General features: G+C 42.6%; 1 protein-coding gene across 1 annotated transcript; it reads right to left on the bottom strand.

Annotated features, from left to right (window-relative positions):
• Positions 1-6,730: 6,730 nt before the first annotated feature.
• On the bottom strand, positions 6,731-7,687 carry LOC127032497 (olfactory receptor 14A16-like). Its single transcript, XM_050919807.1, has one exon. The coding sequence runs from the start codon at positions 7,685-7,687 to the stop codon at positions 6,731-6,733; it is 957 nt and encodes a 318-aa protein (XP_050775764.1).
• Between the last annotated feature and the right edge of the window lie 8,921 nt (positions 7,688-16,608).

Here is a 16,608-nt window from a genome sequence, read left to right as displayed (position 1 = left end):
GGGCAGCCTTATTCCATCCTCCATGGTACGACACTTGACCACGCCATGCATGTAGCAAGTAATCTGGTATCATTGCATGACAAAGCCTAGCTGCATATGGTCCTGGTGATTGCTGGCATTCAGGCAACATCCATTCTTTATCTCGCTGTGTTATCCTCAGGAGAGTGATATTGTTCATGGTAACCTGGTTGAAATTCAGGAATTTAATTAAGAAGACAGAGATGGCCATTCCTACTGGGCTGTTTGCCTGTTGCTTAAAAGAAATCCTTCCTTGCTGGTAGCCAAGTAGGGGAAGGGGAGTTGGGGGGGGGGAATGGCGCTGAGCTTTTTTGCATTTGACTAGCAGTGATCTTCCATGATACCAGCCACGCGGTGCAGGGAGGGGTAAATTGATCATCCCAGAGAATTGGATGGGGGGTTTCTGCTGCTGCATGTTAACAGGAAAGAAGCATCACTAAAAGGAATTTGCTTGGTATTTGGGAAAGGAGGGCACTGTGTATCTGAAGGCTGCAGAAGCCGAAAGACAACGGCTTATCATGGACACATGTAAGCTGAATTCTGCTGCCCGGACCTGCGTCGTTGAGATCTCTAACACCAGAGCCACAGGCACTCAATATTAAGATGCAAAATGCAACCTGTAGTGAAATCACATGTGCTATGTAAGGTGAATAATGTTGTTCACCGTGAAAGAGATAAGCATTGTTCTGTAAAATGTATCTTTTTAAATACTTCTCTCCCTTTTTCCCTCCCTCATGCAGCTGCAAATTTTTCAAGTCTCCCTACTCTATCCCGAAGGCTATCTCAGATAAAGCGGCGGAAAAAAAAGACACGAGACAAAATGTTCTCAGAAATCATGGAAGTGACCCTCAATGAAAGAGCTCATCTGAATGAGTGGAAGGACGTGGTATTAAATTACAGGAAAGATGCCAGTGAACGTGAGGACAGGAAGGACCAACGTGAGGATAGGAGGGACGAACGTGAGGAGAGGAGAGATGCTTGAGATGACAGGTGGCAGCAGGAAGATCAGAGGTGTAGGCAGGAAGATCAGCGGTGGCGGGGTGCAATGCTTGGGCTGCTGCGTGATCAAACTGACATCCTCCGATGTCTGGTGGAGATTCAGGAACAGCAACAGGGTCACAGAGTGCCACTGCAGCCCCTGTGTAACTACCCTCACCTCTCACCATGTTCCATATCTTCCTCAACTGGACGTGTAAGAACGTGTGGGGGAAGGCTTCATGCACCCTCCCACTCCACCCTCATGGACAGCCCAACCAAAAGGCTGTCATTACTTTGAAATTTTTTTAGTGGCCTTTTCCTTCCCTCCTATCCTCCTCCCAAACCATACCTTGGCTACCTTGTCAGTTCTCCCCCTCTTTTTATAATGACTTAATAAAGAATACATGATTTTTAAATGATAGTGACTTTATTTCCTTAAGCAAGCTATAATCGAAGGGGGAGAGTGGGTTGCTTACAAGGAGTTCATCAAGGAGAAACAAACACAGCAGTCACACTGTACCCTGGCCCGTGATGAAACTCGTTTTCAAAGTTTCTCTGATGCGCACTTCCTGGTGTGCTCTTCTAATCGCCCTGGTGTCTGACTGCATGTAATCAGCAGCCAGGTGATTTGCTTCAGCCTCCCACCTCACCATAAAAGTCTCCCCTTACTCTCACAGAAATTGTGAAGCACACAGCAAACAGCAATAACAAAAGGGACACTGGTTTGGCTGAGGTCTGAGCAAGTCAGTAATGTGCGCCAGCGTGCCTTTAAATGGCCAAATGCACATTCTACCACCATTCTGCACTTGCTCAGCCTGTAGTTGAACAGCTCCTGACTACTGTCCAGGCTGCCTGTATATGGCTTCATGAGCCATGGCATCAAGGGGTAAGCTGGGTCATCAAGGATAACTGCAGGCATTTCAACATCCCCAACTGTTATTTTCTGGTCTGGGAAGTAATTCCCTTGCTGCAGCCATTTAAACAGAGTAGTGTTTCTGAAGACTCGAGCATCATGAACCCTTCCCGGCCATCCCATGTGGATGTTGGTGAAACGTTCCTTGTGATCACTTAGTGCTTGTAGCACCATGGAAAAGTACCCCTTGTTGTTTACGTACTGGGTGCCCTGGTGCTCCGGTGCCAAGATAGGGATATGGGTACCATCTATCGTCCCATCACAATTAGGGAATCCCATTGCAGCAAAGTCATCCACTATGACCTGCACATTTCCCAGAGTTACAACCTTTCGTAGCAGCAGCTTAATGATTGCTTTGGCTACTTGCATCACAGCAGCCACCACAGTAGATTTTCCCACTTCAAATTGATTCCCGACTGATCGGTAACTGTCTGGCATTGCAAGCTTCCGGAGGACTATCGCCACTCGCTTCTCAACTGTGAGGGCTGCTCTCATCTTGGTATTCTGGCGTTTCAGGGCAGGGGAAAGCAAGTCACAAAGTTCCATGAAAGTGCCCTTACACATGCAAAAGTTTTGCAGCCACTGGAAATCATCCCACACCTGCAAAACTATGTAGTCCTACCAGTCTGTGCTTGTTTCCCGGGCCCAAAATCAGAGTTCAATGGCTAGAACCTGCCCCATTACCAGCAGGATCTCCAATGCGCAGGGGCCCATGGTTTGAGAGGATTCTGTGTCCATGTCCTCATCACTCTCGTCACCGCACTGCCGTAGCCTGCCTCATCCTCACCTGGCTTTGCAGGTCCTGGTTCAGCATAGACTGCACAAGAATGCACGAGGTGTTTACAACACCCACGATTGCAGTCTTGATCTGAGCAGGTTCCATGCTTGCTGTGTTATGGCGTCTGCACAGTCCACCCAGGGAAAAAGGTGCGAAATGGTTGTCTGCAGCTTTCACGGAGGGAGGAGTGAGGCTGTACCCAGAACCACCCACGACAATGTTTTTTGCCCCATCAGGCACTGGGATCTCAACTCAGAATTCCAAGGGGCAGGGGAGACTGCGGGAACTATGGGATAGCTATGGGATAGCTACCCACAGTTCAAAGCTCTGGAAATCTACGATTGCCTCGGTACATCGACACACACCGTCGAATGAATGTGCTTAGTGTGGCCACGTACACTCGACTTTATATAATTTGTTTTACAAAACTGGTTTATGTAAAATCGGAATAATCCCATAGTGTAGACATACCCAGAGATCCCCAAAGTTATTTTGGGTAACCCTGACAGATTTATGGAAAACTAGCAGGTTATCTCATTTCTGCTGTCACTTTGGACTGACACACTTGGACTGTCCAAACCCGTTAATGTCTTTTACCTGCTTTAACCTCTCAATAACTTTCATTTCTTTTCTTAGATAATAAATCTTTAGTTAGTTTACTAGAGAAATTGGCTGCCAGCATTGCCTTTGATGTGAGATCTATCCATTGACCTGGGATAAGTGACTGACCCTTTGAGTGGGGGAGGAACCTAATATAATGTGAGATCCAGCTCAGCTACCTGTTTTGCCGTGGATTTCCTGTGTGATCTTGGGCACGTCATTCTGTCTGGACAACAATTCCCATCTATAACATGGATATAATAAAAAGAACAAGAAGTACTTGTGGCACCTTACATACTAGGAAACCCATGCATACAGACATACATACATACAGAGAACGTGAAGAGATGGGGGTTACCATACTCGCTCTAATGAGACAAATCAATTAAGATGGGCTAACATCAGGAGGAGAAAAAAAAAGCTTTGTAATGATTATCAGGATGGCCCATTTCAAACAGTTGACAAGAAGGTGTGAGTAACAATAAGGGAGAAATTAGCATGGGGAAATAGTTTTTAGTCTGTGTAATGACCCATCCACTCCCAGTCTTTATTCAATTTGATGGTGTCCAGTTTGCAAATTAATCCCAGTTCTGCAGTTTCTCATTGGACTCTGTTTTTGAAGTTTTTTTGTTGAAGAATTGACACTTCTAGGTCTGTAATTGAGTGTCCAGGAAAGTTGAAGTGTTCTTCAACTGGTTTTTGAATGTTATAATTCTTGACGTCTGATTTGTGTTCATTTATACTTTTGCACAGAGACTGTACAGTTTGGCCAATGTACATGGAAGGGGGGGCATTGCTGGCACATAATGGCATATATCACATTGGTAGACGTGCAGGTCAACGAGCCCCTGATGGCGTGGGTGATGTGATTAGGTCCTGTGATGGTGTCCTTTGAATAGATATGAGGAAGGAGTTCGCAGTGGGGTTTGTTGCAAGGATAGGTTCCTGGGTTAGTGTTTTTATTGTGTGGTGTGTGGTTGCTGGTGAGTATTTGCTTCAGGTTTGGGGGCTGTCTGTAAGTGAGGACTGGCCTGTCTCCCAAGATCTGTGAAAGTGAGGGATGATCCATCAGGATAGGTTGTAGATCCTTGAAGATGCGCTGGTGAAGTTTTAGTTGGGGGCTGAAAGTGACGGCTAGTGTAATTCTGTTACTTTCTTTATTGGGCCTGTCCTGTAGAAGGTGACTTCTGAGTAGGACATCCAGGAAGGAGAGGTTGGTGGTGATGGGGCATACTGGACTGGTGACTTGAGGGAGAAGACCCAGAGATTCTGGCTTTCAGATAAACTATTATTTCTTGTTAATAATCCAGAACACAGAAAAGGAGAATAATTCCAATGCTCCAATTGCAGGGCTTTATTTGACTGAGAAAGGAGAGCAACTTGTATAGTGTCAGGGTATGACACCACTTTGGGGTTAGCCTTAAGCCCTATCCATAACCCTGACCCATAACCAACAGGAATTTCAGTATACATTTTTCTTTAAACCTTTAATGGGGCCATTCGTGTTTAAAGTTTAGAATATGCTGAAGTGGCTGCAGAATCAGGGCCTTTATACAGAATATTCAAAGTGATTTTTAATTTCATAATCATGAGGTTTTGGACCAGATCTTCAGCTGGTGTAAATTCTCAGAGATCTATTGACTTCAACAGAACTATGACAATTTAAACCATCTGAGAATTAGCCCCTTGAATTTTCAGGAATCCATGTGCGATACTTCCATTTATTCAGTGAAACAAAACATAGCATGTTTAAAATGTATCCAGTCAAAACATCTCAAAGTCCAAACCCCGAGTACTTTTGATGAGCTGTTTGTAAATGAGCGATGGAGTAAGATATAGTCATAAAAAATCTTTGCTAAATAAAGCTTAATAAGAAAGACTTATAAGAAAATCATGATGTGGACAAAGACAATCATTAACAGGAAAAGAAGCACCATAGTTTTCAAAGCTTTTTCGTTATCTAACTAGCTAGCGAACATAATTCACAATGAAATAGAGATCTATCATTCTGACTAAATTTGGTTATGTATTAGGAGAAGAAATGGTCCTATCCATCTGTCTCTCTGTCTAATCTCATGATCTGATTTTGTCTGTCATATATGTAGTGTACAGAGCCATGCACAAAGATGGTATTCTAATACTAATAACTTCTGAGATCCTTTCTCAACTTGGAAGTGAGTAGATCTACATGGGATAGCATATGTAACACCAGATCAGTGCATGTGATGGGACTTTTCCACTTACACCAAGGCTAGAAGAAAATGACTCCAAACAAGTAACTTACAGCAGTGTGTATGTCACTACTATGTGGAGCCCAGAGACTTTGGGCCAGAACCTCATCAGTATTAAATTGATGATGTCAATGGGTCTAGTCTTCATTGGTGCTGGTCTAGATGAGTTGGGATATCAGACCCTTACATTTCTGTCATACTCACTTTCTCCAGCGGTTTGTCAGCCAATTCTGGATCCTTGTGTATATAGGTTATTGGCCAAATCCTAATTTTTTTGAAGTGAGGGGCTAAACCTTAGTGACTTCAATGGAATCAAAATTTGGCCTCATTATCCCAAATTAGATTTTCTTTAGAAAACACTGGAACAAGTTTCTCTTCAAAACAGGCTTTGCACCATAGCAAGAATGACACAGTCCTTACATAGAGAAGATGGGTGAGGTAATATCTTTTATTGGACCATCTTCTGTTGGTGAGAGGGACAAGCTTTCAAGCTGCACGGAGCTCGTCTCCAGGTTAAAATAATAAAAAACAGCTTCCTGAGGCTCCTAACATGTCATTACTAATACAATAATATCCCAACAGTATATACATAATCAGTTCAGGAGGAACTTAGCCATGCAGAACCTTCTTTTGCACCCTTTTATGATTGTGGGGAGCAAAACTTCAGCTCACTCAGAAAATCCCATCAAAGAGATGACATAGGAGCACTCTCAAGAGAAGGCAAACATTGAAAATCCTGTCTAACCAAACACTCAGTATCTCTTCAGGCCTTTCCATCTGCAAACCCACCTGGAACAAAAAAACAAATAAAAACAACAAACAACTAAACAAAAATAAACTAAAAATCCAACAAATAAAAATCCCCCAAAGAACAAATACATTGATACCTTAGTCTGAGTTACTGTCCTGAAAAATAAGAAGAGCCAGAGAACCCAGTAGGGACTTTGCTGTGGCTACTGATTTTATGTGCAAGGTTATCACATTGAATGGTTATGACTGGCAGTGCATAGATAGATAGATAGATAGATAGATTCTGATCTTAATTACATTGATGTAAACCTCTAGTAACTACTTTTTCGATATTTGTTTATCTGGATTTTTATTAGTATAAATACCCAATTCTGCATTAACAGATTGTACAGTATTGTTTCATGAAGGTAATAATGTCATCAGGGGATTATATATATAAAGAAACACAGAATGTAACTGTAATCAGTGGAGAAATATAGACATTTTATTCTTGCTGAATATCCTATAACCTATCAGTTTACTCAGTGCACCTTTCATTTCCTTGTTTCTCATGCTGTAGATGATGGGATTCATCATTGGGGGCATTATGGAATAGAGAACAGCCACCAAGAGATTCCGATCTGAGGTTGAGTTGGAGGTGGGTTTCAGAAAGGCAAAGGTGCCAGTGAAAAGGAATAAGGAGACCACAATGAGGTGAGGGAGGCAGGTGGAGAAGGCTTTATGCCGGCCCTGCTCAGAAGGGATTCTCAGCACCGTTTTGAAGATCTGAACATATGACACAGTTATAAAAGCAAAGCAGATTAAACCTAAAAGCACACCAAGAGAAATAACAACAACTTCACCGATGTTTGAGTCAGAGCAGGCGAGGTGGAGGAGCTGGGGGATTTCACAGAAGAATTGATCCACCATATTGCCTCCACAGAAGGATATCGCAAATGTGTTCCCAGTGTGCAATGCAGAGCACAGAATACCACTGATCCAGGCACTGGATGCCATTTGGACACAAGCTCTCCTGTTCATCACCATCTCATAGTGAAGTGGCTGGCAGATGGCTATGTATCGGTCATATGCCATAATGGTCAGTATGGCCAAATGTGCTGAAGCAAAGAATATGAAAAAAAAGACTTGGACAACACATCCACAATAAGAAATCGATCTGGTGTTCATGAGGGAATTTGCCATGGATTTGGGGATGGTGACAGAGATGGAACTGAAGTCTAGGATGGACAGATTCATCAGGAAGAAGTACATGGGGGTGTGAAGATGGTGGTCCAGGGCTATGGCTGTGATGATGAGAAGGTTCCCCAGCAGGGATATTAAGTAAAGCACTAGAAATACAATAAAATGTAAAATCTGCAGTTCTCTAATGTCAGAGAATCCCAGGAGAAGGAATCCAGTCATGGTGGTTTGGTTGGACATTTTCTTCCTCGGTACGCTGTGTGATGGCTGTGCAGGGAATGAGAAGGACAATGGTCAGGATCAGAGTGACAGAGAGAATGGCCCTGTTTTTCCTTTCCCTAATATCTCATTATATGAATGTCAAATGTGCACGAAACTCCTCACTTACAATGACTAGGTGTTGTTAGTGCTCCTTACCTCTCACAATCAATCAGTCACACTATCACACTAGTGTAATCTCCTTTAAACTCAACAGAGCTTCATCACTTAACCAGATCTGAGGATTTGGCCCAAGGTGTACCTTGATAAGCTGCACTATGAATGATGGAACAAAGCACACTCCAAATCCAACAATTCTGGCAAAGAAGATCCCTCCACTTCGACCATCACCAAGCTCACAATTTAGGCATCAAATTAATAGACTAAAATGCCAACACAGCCTGATTCCCACTTTGTAGGGCAATATGACACAGACTCCTCCAGCACCGCAAGTAGTAGCTCATTTTTGATGTTTCTACCAGAAGCTCTGTGCCTAGACAGCCTGCTGCCTGCTTCCAAATTAATTTATGGCAACAACCCACACCTGCACTTCTTCCTGTGTGTAACCATGGGCTAGCAGCATCCTTCCATCATTCCTATGTTTTATCATTTACTCTGTGTTGTGCAGTGCAGGGACACTTGGGCTCTATTCTTGTCTCTGCCAGTGACCTGATGTGTGCCCTTAACCCAGTTTTTTCCCCTCTTTCTGCCTCTGTTTCCCCTCCCCCCCTTTCTCTGCCATCTCTACTAGGACTGTAAGGGCTTTCAGAGAGGGGCAGTGGAGCAGATTGTTAAAGGTACTGAGGCACCTAGTGGGATTTTCAAAAGCATCTAGACCCCCAAAACCCCTTGAAATCAATGAGTTGTAAGCTCCTAGATGATTCTGAAAGTCCCACTATGCACCTAAATACCTTTGAAAAATGGCCCTGTGTCTTACGCTATGTAAGTTCCGCAAATCCATTTACATCCTTTATATTTAGCGGGCAGCAGTGTGGAGCTAAACCAAGAGATCAGAGTTATACTTCCAGTGAGCTCCCATATGTCCTTGAATGATGGCAGGATAGACAGGTTTTGCCTGCCTGGTTCAACTCTAAACTGGGGTTTTAAGAGACTCGTCTGTATGAAATATTCTGTGCGCTGCCAGGTTTACTAGTTATTTAATTGTTACCACTACGCAAGGATCCCTTTGAAAGAGAAATCACACAGCTGCAATAGAATAAATGGGTTTGAAATTAAGCTTTTATCAGGCAACATTAATGTTCTGACATTTATGTAAAATGTATGGCGGCTTGGAAATTTTCAGCTCTGTTTTTCTAATGGAGATTGGTTTTTCATCTAAACAACACCATCATCAACAAAATCCTAGAATCTGTCTCCTTCCCTCTAACATTTTGGGATTCTTTTGTGAAGAAATTGACAACTCAAACTATTTTGATTATGTGATTTAAAAAAATCCAGTTTTCAGGAGAAAGTTTTCATTTACCAAAAACTGAGGGGAGAGGGAGGAAATGATTTGGGGTTTTCTGTGAAAAATCAAAGTTTTCCCAGAGGGTGGAAAAATTCCAATCAGCAGCAGGTATTTGATTAAACTGAGAGTAAAAGTCTTAATGAGTTCGTAATGTAAGTCTTATTTAGCATCTTAATTTTCTCCTGTATGTTGATCCCCCAACATATTTAATTGAAATAGCAAACTTACTGTGCTGATCTTTGTGGGTTTTTTTCCAACATATGACACATTCAGTCATCCAGCACCAGGATTCTTTGGTCAATATCTATCTATATACCAGAATCTAGAAGCTAAAGGCACAGGTATCCGAGAATCCTTTCCCCACCTCCTCATTCTGATGCTGAAGTGGATTCAAACCTGTTGCTCTCTGCAGATGAGCTGTGTGTAGCTGGCGTTGAGCATAACTGGCATTAAAGGACTGATGCTGTGGGAAGGTGATTTATTCATGTCTATTTCCTCAGGGCTAGTGGGACTCACTCCCTGGAGCCCTGCACAGCTCAGCAGCAGAGGCCCCCAGGCAAGTGCACAGATGAATAGGTGATAAAGCCAAAAGAGCCATTCTGTCCCTCAGCTCTGAACTCCACATAACAGGGGGCCCACGATCCCCCCCCCTGGCGTTCCCTGATTCCAGCCCAGCTTCTGTGTTATCTGTGGGCCAGATTTACAAAATAGAGACAGGCACCTACAGGGATTGATCAATGCTCCTAAATGAGTTAGGTGTCTAAGTCCCATGGTCATTCAGTGAGAGTTAGGAGCTTAACCTGCTTAGATGCTATTGTCAATCCCAATAGGCAGCTATCTCCTTCTTTAGGTGCCTTTGTAATCCTGCTCCTGTGTCTATCTTGTTCATGTCCAAGGCCCGGGAGTCTATTGAATTTCACATAATGTAGGCTGGGATTTGCAAAAGAGCCTATGGGAGGAAGGTGTGTACAACTTAAAAATCCCAGTCTGAAATGGTAACTAGTACAGCCAGGGGTCTAGAGATAGGTCACAAAATGCCAAGAATTCTTGTAATCTAAGCCCAGCTATGCAGCTAGGTTACTTCAACTCTCTGTGCCTCACTTCACCAAAATCTGGGGCACAATAATTGAGATGAGAAAATACTTTTATTTAGAGATGATCCATGATTCAGTTTTGTTGGAGCTTTTTGTTATAACCTTGGGGGCAGTGGGTTTAGGAAGAAATCACTTGAGGCCAGAGAGCAGACAGCTAATAAAGCTACCATTTATTTACAGACACGGAGCTCACCTAACCAGCTGACCTGAAGCTGGCTGGGCTATCCCCTAATAATCTAATTCAGTTGCCATAGGAACAAAAACCATGACAACCAAATACACAACACTTTTCATGAATTTTCATAGATCTGGGAGCAATATTTGTTTTTTTTTTCCCCAGCAGAATTTGCCTGTGTTCCACAGGAATATAAGAACCAGTCTGTGTTTAGTCAGCAGAAGGAAAACCCCTGCTGTGATGGAAACACTTGCCAGATTGCTTTCTGGGGAAGACAGTTATAGAAATGGATCCAGGGATTGGTTCTGTATCTTGGAGCTGTTTGGACACTTTCAGGGAACATTCCAGCTGCAAGATAGAGATCCCCAAAGTTATCTTGGGTGTCCCTGAGAAACTTATGGAAAACTAGCAGATTACTATATCTTTGCTTTCACTTTGGACTGACAGACTTGGACTGTCCAAACCTATTAGTCTTTTACCTGCTTTAACCTCTCAATAACTTTCATTTCTCTTCGTAGCTAATAAACCTTTAGTTACTTTACTAGAGAAATTGGCTGCTAGCATTGCCTTTGATGTGAAATCTAGCGTATCTACTGACCTAGGATAAGTGACTTACCCTTTGGGGTTGGGAGGAACCTAATATAATGCGATTTTTTTGTTTTAAGAACCTTTCATCTCAAAGTCCAGTTTATCTGGGTGGTAAGATTGGCCGGAGAGCCTAGGGGACTGTCTGTGACTCCATGGTAATACTAATATAGTGAGCCAGGAGTTCACATGTATTACTGGCTTGGTGATATCTAATTATAGAATATACCACCAGGTTGAGGTGTCTGCCCTGTGTTCTGACAGTCTGACCTGAGATTGGCACTCACGGTTGTGAGCCATTCCAGACAACGTGACAGCAGTGACTGGGGAATAATGGTCCAGTGGTTTAGACGCTAACCTGGAACCTGAGGGACCCAGTTCAGCTACCTGTTTTCCATGGATTTCCTGTGTGATCTTGGGCACGTCATTCTGTCTGGACAACAATTCCCATCTATAACATGGATATAATATTACTCTCCTGCCTTATAGGGTTGGGGTGAGGATAAATATATTAAAGAGTTAGTGTTTAAAACAGAGGTGGCTGGAAACTTTGTTTCTTCATGAAAATTTTGGTTTTTTTGTCAAAGAAAATCCCCAACATTTCTCAACACTGAACTTTTTTGTCTGACAACTGTTAAAAACCATTAAATTAAATTAATAAATACAATTTTCAACTAAAAATATTTGTTTTTCCAGTTTTCCTTTCTTTAAATGAAAAACAGAAAAATTTCAAGGAAACTAAAGACTTTTTGTGAAAATTTTGTTTGGTGAACCCTGCAGTTTTTCCATTGCAAAACATTGTGCTAGAATGTTTTTGAGCACTCCTGGCTCAAATACTGCATTCATGGCAGCCATATAGACACTTTAGATAGACAGAGCAGTGAATAATGGGACTTCTTTTCCTGATCTATAGAGTTGAGTTATGACAGTTCCTTCTATAAGAGGCTGTCATGAGGCTGATGTCATTATCAGATTAAATTCATCCATGGGCACCATTTAATTTGGTGCCTGAATGGGAAGTGAGTTCTTCTGAGCTGGCCTCTGGGCATTAGGAACAATTTACAGTCCATATGCAGCACTGGATGAGTTGATTTTTTCACCTGCTGTGAAGCACCAAGTATTGGCTATTGCCCAGAGCCACCAAGCATGTCAGTGGCAAAACCAAAAACCAAGTCCCATGGGAGCTAAGTGCATAATACCTTGGAGGACCTGGGCCTGGAACAAGCTCTGAATTCCTATCTACTGCACGAACTTGCTTAGACTCCCTTGTCAATTAAAACCCAAATATGTAATTTTTTTGCACACTTCTGGAGTCCTTTCAGGGTGCAGAATAAAAGTGACTTTTGAAAATCATTATTGCAAATTTTGTTTTAAAATTAACAAGACAGCAAATACAAATGTTGACGGACCCCTAAAATGAGCTGGACTTGGCATGTGAGGAAATGATGCATTGTAGGCATTACCTTTGAATGAACTAAAATCTCACCATCTTAATAGCTGCAGAAAGAGAGCAGCTTTTGAAATTTATTTTTTTTAACCAGGCTGAGCGGTAAGTCATTATTAATGTTCACTTCCAAACATACACATGCACAAAATAATATTTGCCCATCAATACAGAAGCATGTACACATAGAAACACGCACAATGATCCACAGTCACAACTCACATGTAGTCACACAATATTTTTCACTAATACACAGTATTGTGTATTCACTAACAAAACAAGAATGCACACTTGCACTCCAGAAGAAGCACTGACAACACACAAAAGTTTCACAATATTTTTCAGTAATAAACACATGATATTGTGCATTCACATCATGTATGTTCTCAAGGACACAAACAGGAATAGAAATCTCACATGCACATTGATTTCAACTCAGGTTTACACTCACAATAATGTACACTGACAACAACACATGTGAGCAGTGTACTTGACTAGCAAACACACACTGAAAGCAAAGTCTCAGTATATTGCACTCATAATATAATCTCACAAAAAGAAACACATAAACCAGATTGTGACAAAGTTCCTCCTCTACCTTGGTGGGTTCTACGCTTATTGGCGGATTTGCTCACCTCAGTGATCTTCCCTTCTGGTGGAACCCACAGTCTGGGTCAACTCCTCCTGTGTCTGATCAGGCATTGCGAGGTTTGGGGGGAACCCAGGCCCGCCCTCTACTCCAGGTTCCAGCCCAGGGCCCTGTGGATTGCAGCTGTCTATAGTGCCTCTTGTAACAGCTGCATGACAGCTACAGCTCCCTGGGCTACTTCCCCATGGCCTCCTCCAAACACCTTCTTTATCCTCATCACAGGACCTTCCTCCTGGTGTCTGATAACACTTGTACTCCTTAGTCATCCAGCAGCACACCCTCTTGCTCTCGCTTCTTGCTCCTCACACATGCTTCCTCTCGTCTGGCTCCTCCCCACCTGACTGGAGTGAGCTCCTTTTTAAACCCAGATGAACTGATTAGCCTGCCTTGATTGGCTGCAGGTGTTCTAATCAATGTAGCTATCTCCACTGCCTTCTAGAAAGATCTTAATTAGCGCCAGGTGCCTTGATTAACCTGGAGCAACTGCCATTTGGTTACCATGATCCTATTGGCATCCAGTGGGGGTGGGTGGGCGAAGCCCGCCCATTTCTAAAGGGTCTCCCCCCAGCCTAAGGGGAAGACTCACAGGTCTGGGACACCAAGTAATTACGGGGGACAACTAATGAAAAAACAGGATCGGGAGTGAGGTCATAGGGCTAAACGAAGGGAACCCGATGGGACACTGAGCAGAGAACCCCGACAAGGCCCACTGCTCCTCGAAGGCATCAAGGGAGCCAGTGGATGCCGCCCAGAGGAACTCTGCCCGGATGCGTGAACAGATGGAGGAACGGAAATAGGCCCTACAGTTGCAGGAAATCCCGTCAGCCAACCTCCTTTCCCTGTTTGGTTACTATGATCCTAGGGATTTGTTTAGCCTGGGGCTAACATACCTGTTCCTCAGTACTTTACTGTAGCCATCTGGCCTTGCCCCATCACACAGATTTACACTAGAAACTTTCACCATCATAGCAATGTCAGCTTGGAAGTGTGATTTTTTTGCAACATTTCTATACCAATAAAATCCCTAGTGTAAATATGGTTAAACTAGCTTAAAAATGCTTCTGCGATGTGGCTTGTTTCTCTCAGAGAACCAGTGTATGCAATACCAGCAAAACTACTAGTACATTTACCTTAGAAAATTTTATTTGTATTGCTATGTCAATAAAACTTTTCCAGTGTAGACCTGGCAATACACTGACTCACAATACATTCTCTCTTGTCTTCTCATATAAACACTGTGACGGTACCTCCCATAAGGCTTTATGGAAATGTGCTTAGAATGTGCTTTATTCTACATATGCCATGTAACAGATCTCCATATAGCTTATGATCTACTGAATGTATTGATCCAGTTTGTATGCATGTATCATTTTTGTTTTCGAAGTTATGAATGTTATAAACATTGGCTATACACTTGCTTGATTTCTAAGTAGCCTTAGTTAGAACATTTGGTCACCTCTTGGGAAAGAAATGTGCAGGTTAAGTGCTCAATCAGGAAGCACTTAACAGACAAAAGAGCTTGGAAGACTCCAATCCACATAAGAAGTCTACCTGAGGATGTTCAAGGTAGCATGTGGGTAATGGCTGCTACTTGCAAGTCCTGAGTCATGCACGGGCAGATGACTTGCCCATGTGATTCCAAATCTCCATTTTGTGACTGGATTCTACACAGGGGGAGGGAGAGGTGTGTACCCAGAAGTGAAAATCTATTTAAACCCTTGGGAGACCCCCTCCATGTTGTCCTCAGCTGGCTAAAGAGAGAACCTCTCCACCCACCCCTCCACACCCCCGCTCCCAGTATACTGAAAGAAACTGGAACAAAAAACAGTAACTACAGAGAGTGTGAGTGATTGCTGGACCCAGGCTAAAAGGAGATTAGTCTGTAAAGGGGAGCATTCTGGAACTGGTGAGATTATACGTATTCAGTTTGATTAGATACAGATTTGCGCATTTTGTTTTATTTTGTTTGGTGACTTACTTTGTTCTGTCTGCTACTACTTGGATCCACTTAAATCCTACTTTCTGTATTTAATAAAATCATTGTTTACTTATTAATTAACTCAGAGTATGTATTAATACCTCAGGGAACAAATGACTGTGCATATCTCTCTATTAGTGTTATAGAGGACAAAAATTTTATGAGTTTACCCTGCATAAGCTTTATACGGAGTAAAACAGATTTATTTGAGTTTAGACCCCATTGGAAGTTGGGCATCTGAGTGCTAAAGAAAAACACACCTCTGTGAGCTGTTTTCAGGTAAATTTGAAGCTTTGGGGCAAGTAATTCAGACCCTGGGTCTTTGTTGGAGCAGACGAGAGTGTCTGGCTCAGCAAGAGAGGGTGCTGGAGTCCTGAGCTGGCAGGGAAAACAGGAGCAGACGTAGTCTTGGCATATCATTAGCAACTCCCAGGGGGGGTTCTGTGATCCAAACCCTCTCTCCCTCTCTCTCTCTCTCTCTTTCTCTCTCTCTCTCACACACATACACACATACACACACCATTCTCCTCCATTTACTGCCATTGGGTAAAAGTATCACCCCCATCAAATTATTTAGGTACCTAAGACTTATTTTCAAAAGTGACTTTGGCACTCATAAATATAATAGGGCCAGATTTTTAAAGGCATTTAGGAGGATTACCTAAAGAACCTAGAGTCTAACTAATTTCTTTGGGCATAAGCTTGTGTGGGCTAAAACCCACTTCATCAAATGCATGGAGTGGAAAATACAGTAGGAAGATATATATACATACAGAGAACAGGAAGAGATGGGGGTTGCCATGCCCACTCTAATGAGACAAACCCATTAATGTCGGATAACATCAGCAGGAGAAAAAAATTACTTTTGTAGTGGTTATCAGGATGGCCAATTTCAAACAGTTGACAAGAAGGTGTGAGTAACAGTAGGGGGGAAATTGGCATGGGGAAATAGTTTTAGTTTCTGTAATGACCCATCCACTCTCAGTCTTTATTCAGTTTGATGGTGGCCAGTTTGCAAATTAATCTCAGTTCTGCAGTTTCTCATTGGAGTCTGTTTTTGAAGTTTTTTTGTTGAAGAAGTGACACTTTTAGGTCTGTAATTGAGTGTCCAGGGAGGTTGAAGTGTTCTCCAACTGGTTTTTGAATATTATAATTCTTGACATCTGATTTGTGTCCATTTATTTTTTTGCATAGAGACTATCCAGTCTGGCCAATGTACATGGCAGAGGGGAATTGCTGGCACTTGATGGTATATATCACATTGATAGATGTGCAGGTGAACTAGCCCCTGATGGTTTGGCTGATATGATTAGGTCCTATGATGGTGTCCTTTGAATAGATATGTGGACAGAGTTCGCAATGCGGTTTGTTGCAAGGATAGGCTCCTGGTTTAGTGTTTTTTTTGTGTGGTTGCTGGTGAGTATTTTCTTCAGGTTTGAGGGCTGTCTGTAAGTGAGGATTGGCCTGTCTCCCAAGGTCTGTGAGAGTGAGGGATCATCCTTCAGGATAG

The sequence above is a fragment of the Gopherus flavomarginatus genome, chromosome 12 (assembly GCF_025201925.1).
Source record: "Gopherus flavomarginatus isolate rGopFla2 chromosome 12, rGopFla2.mat.asm, whole genome shotgun sequence".
Classification (NCBI taxonomy): domain Eukaryota; kingdom Metazoa; phylum Chordata; order Testudines; family Testudinidae; genus Gopherus; species Gopherus flavomarginatus.
This window is presented reverse-complemented; position numbering and strand designations above follow the sequence as displayed.

Bases quoted from the DNA above. Each gene is read 5' to 3' on its own strand.
- LOC127032497 (XM_050919807.1), bottom strand. From the start codon at position 7,687: ATGTCCAACCAAACCACCATGACTGGATTCCTTCTCCTGGGATTCTCT.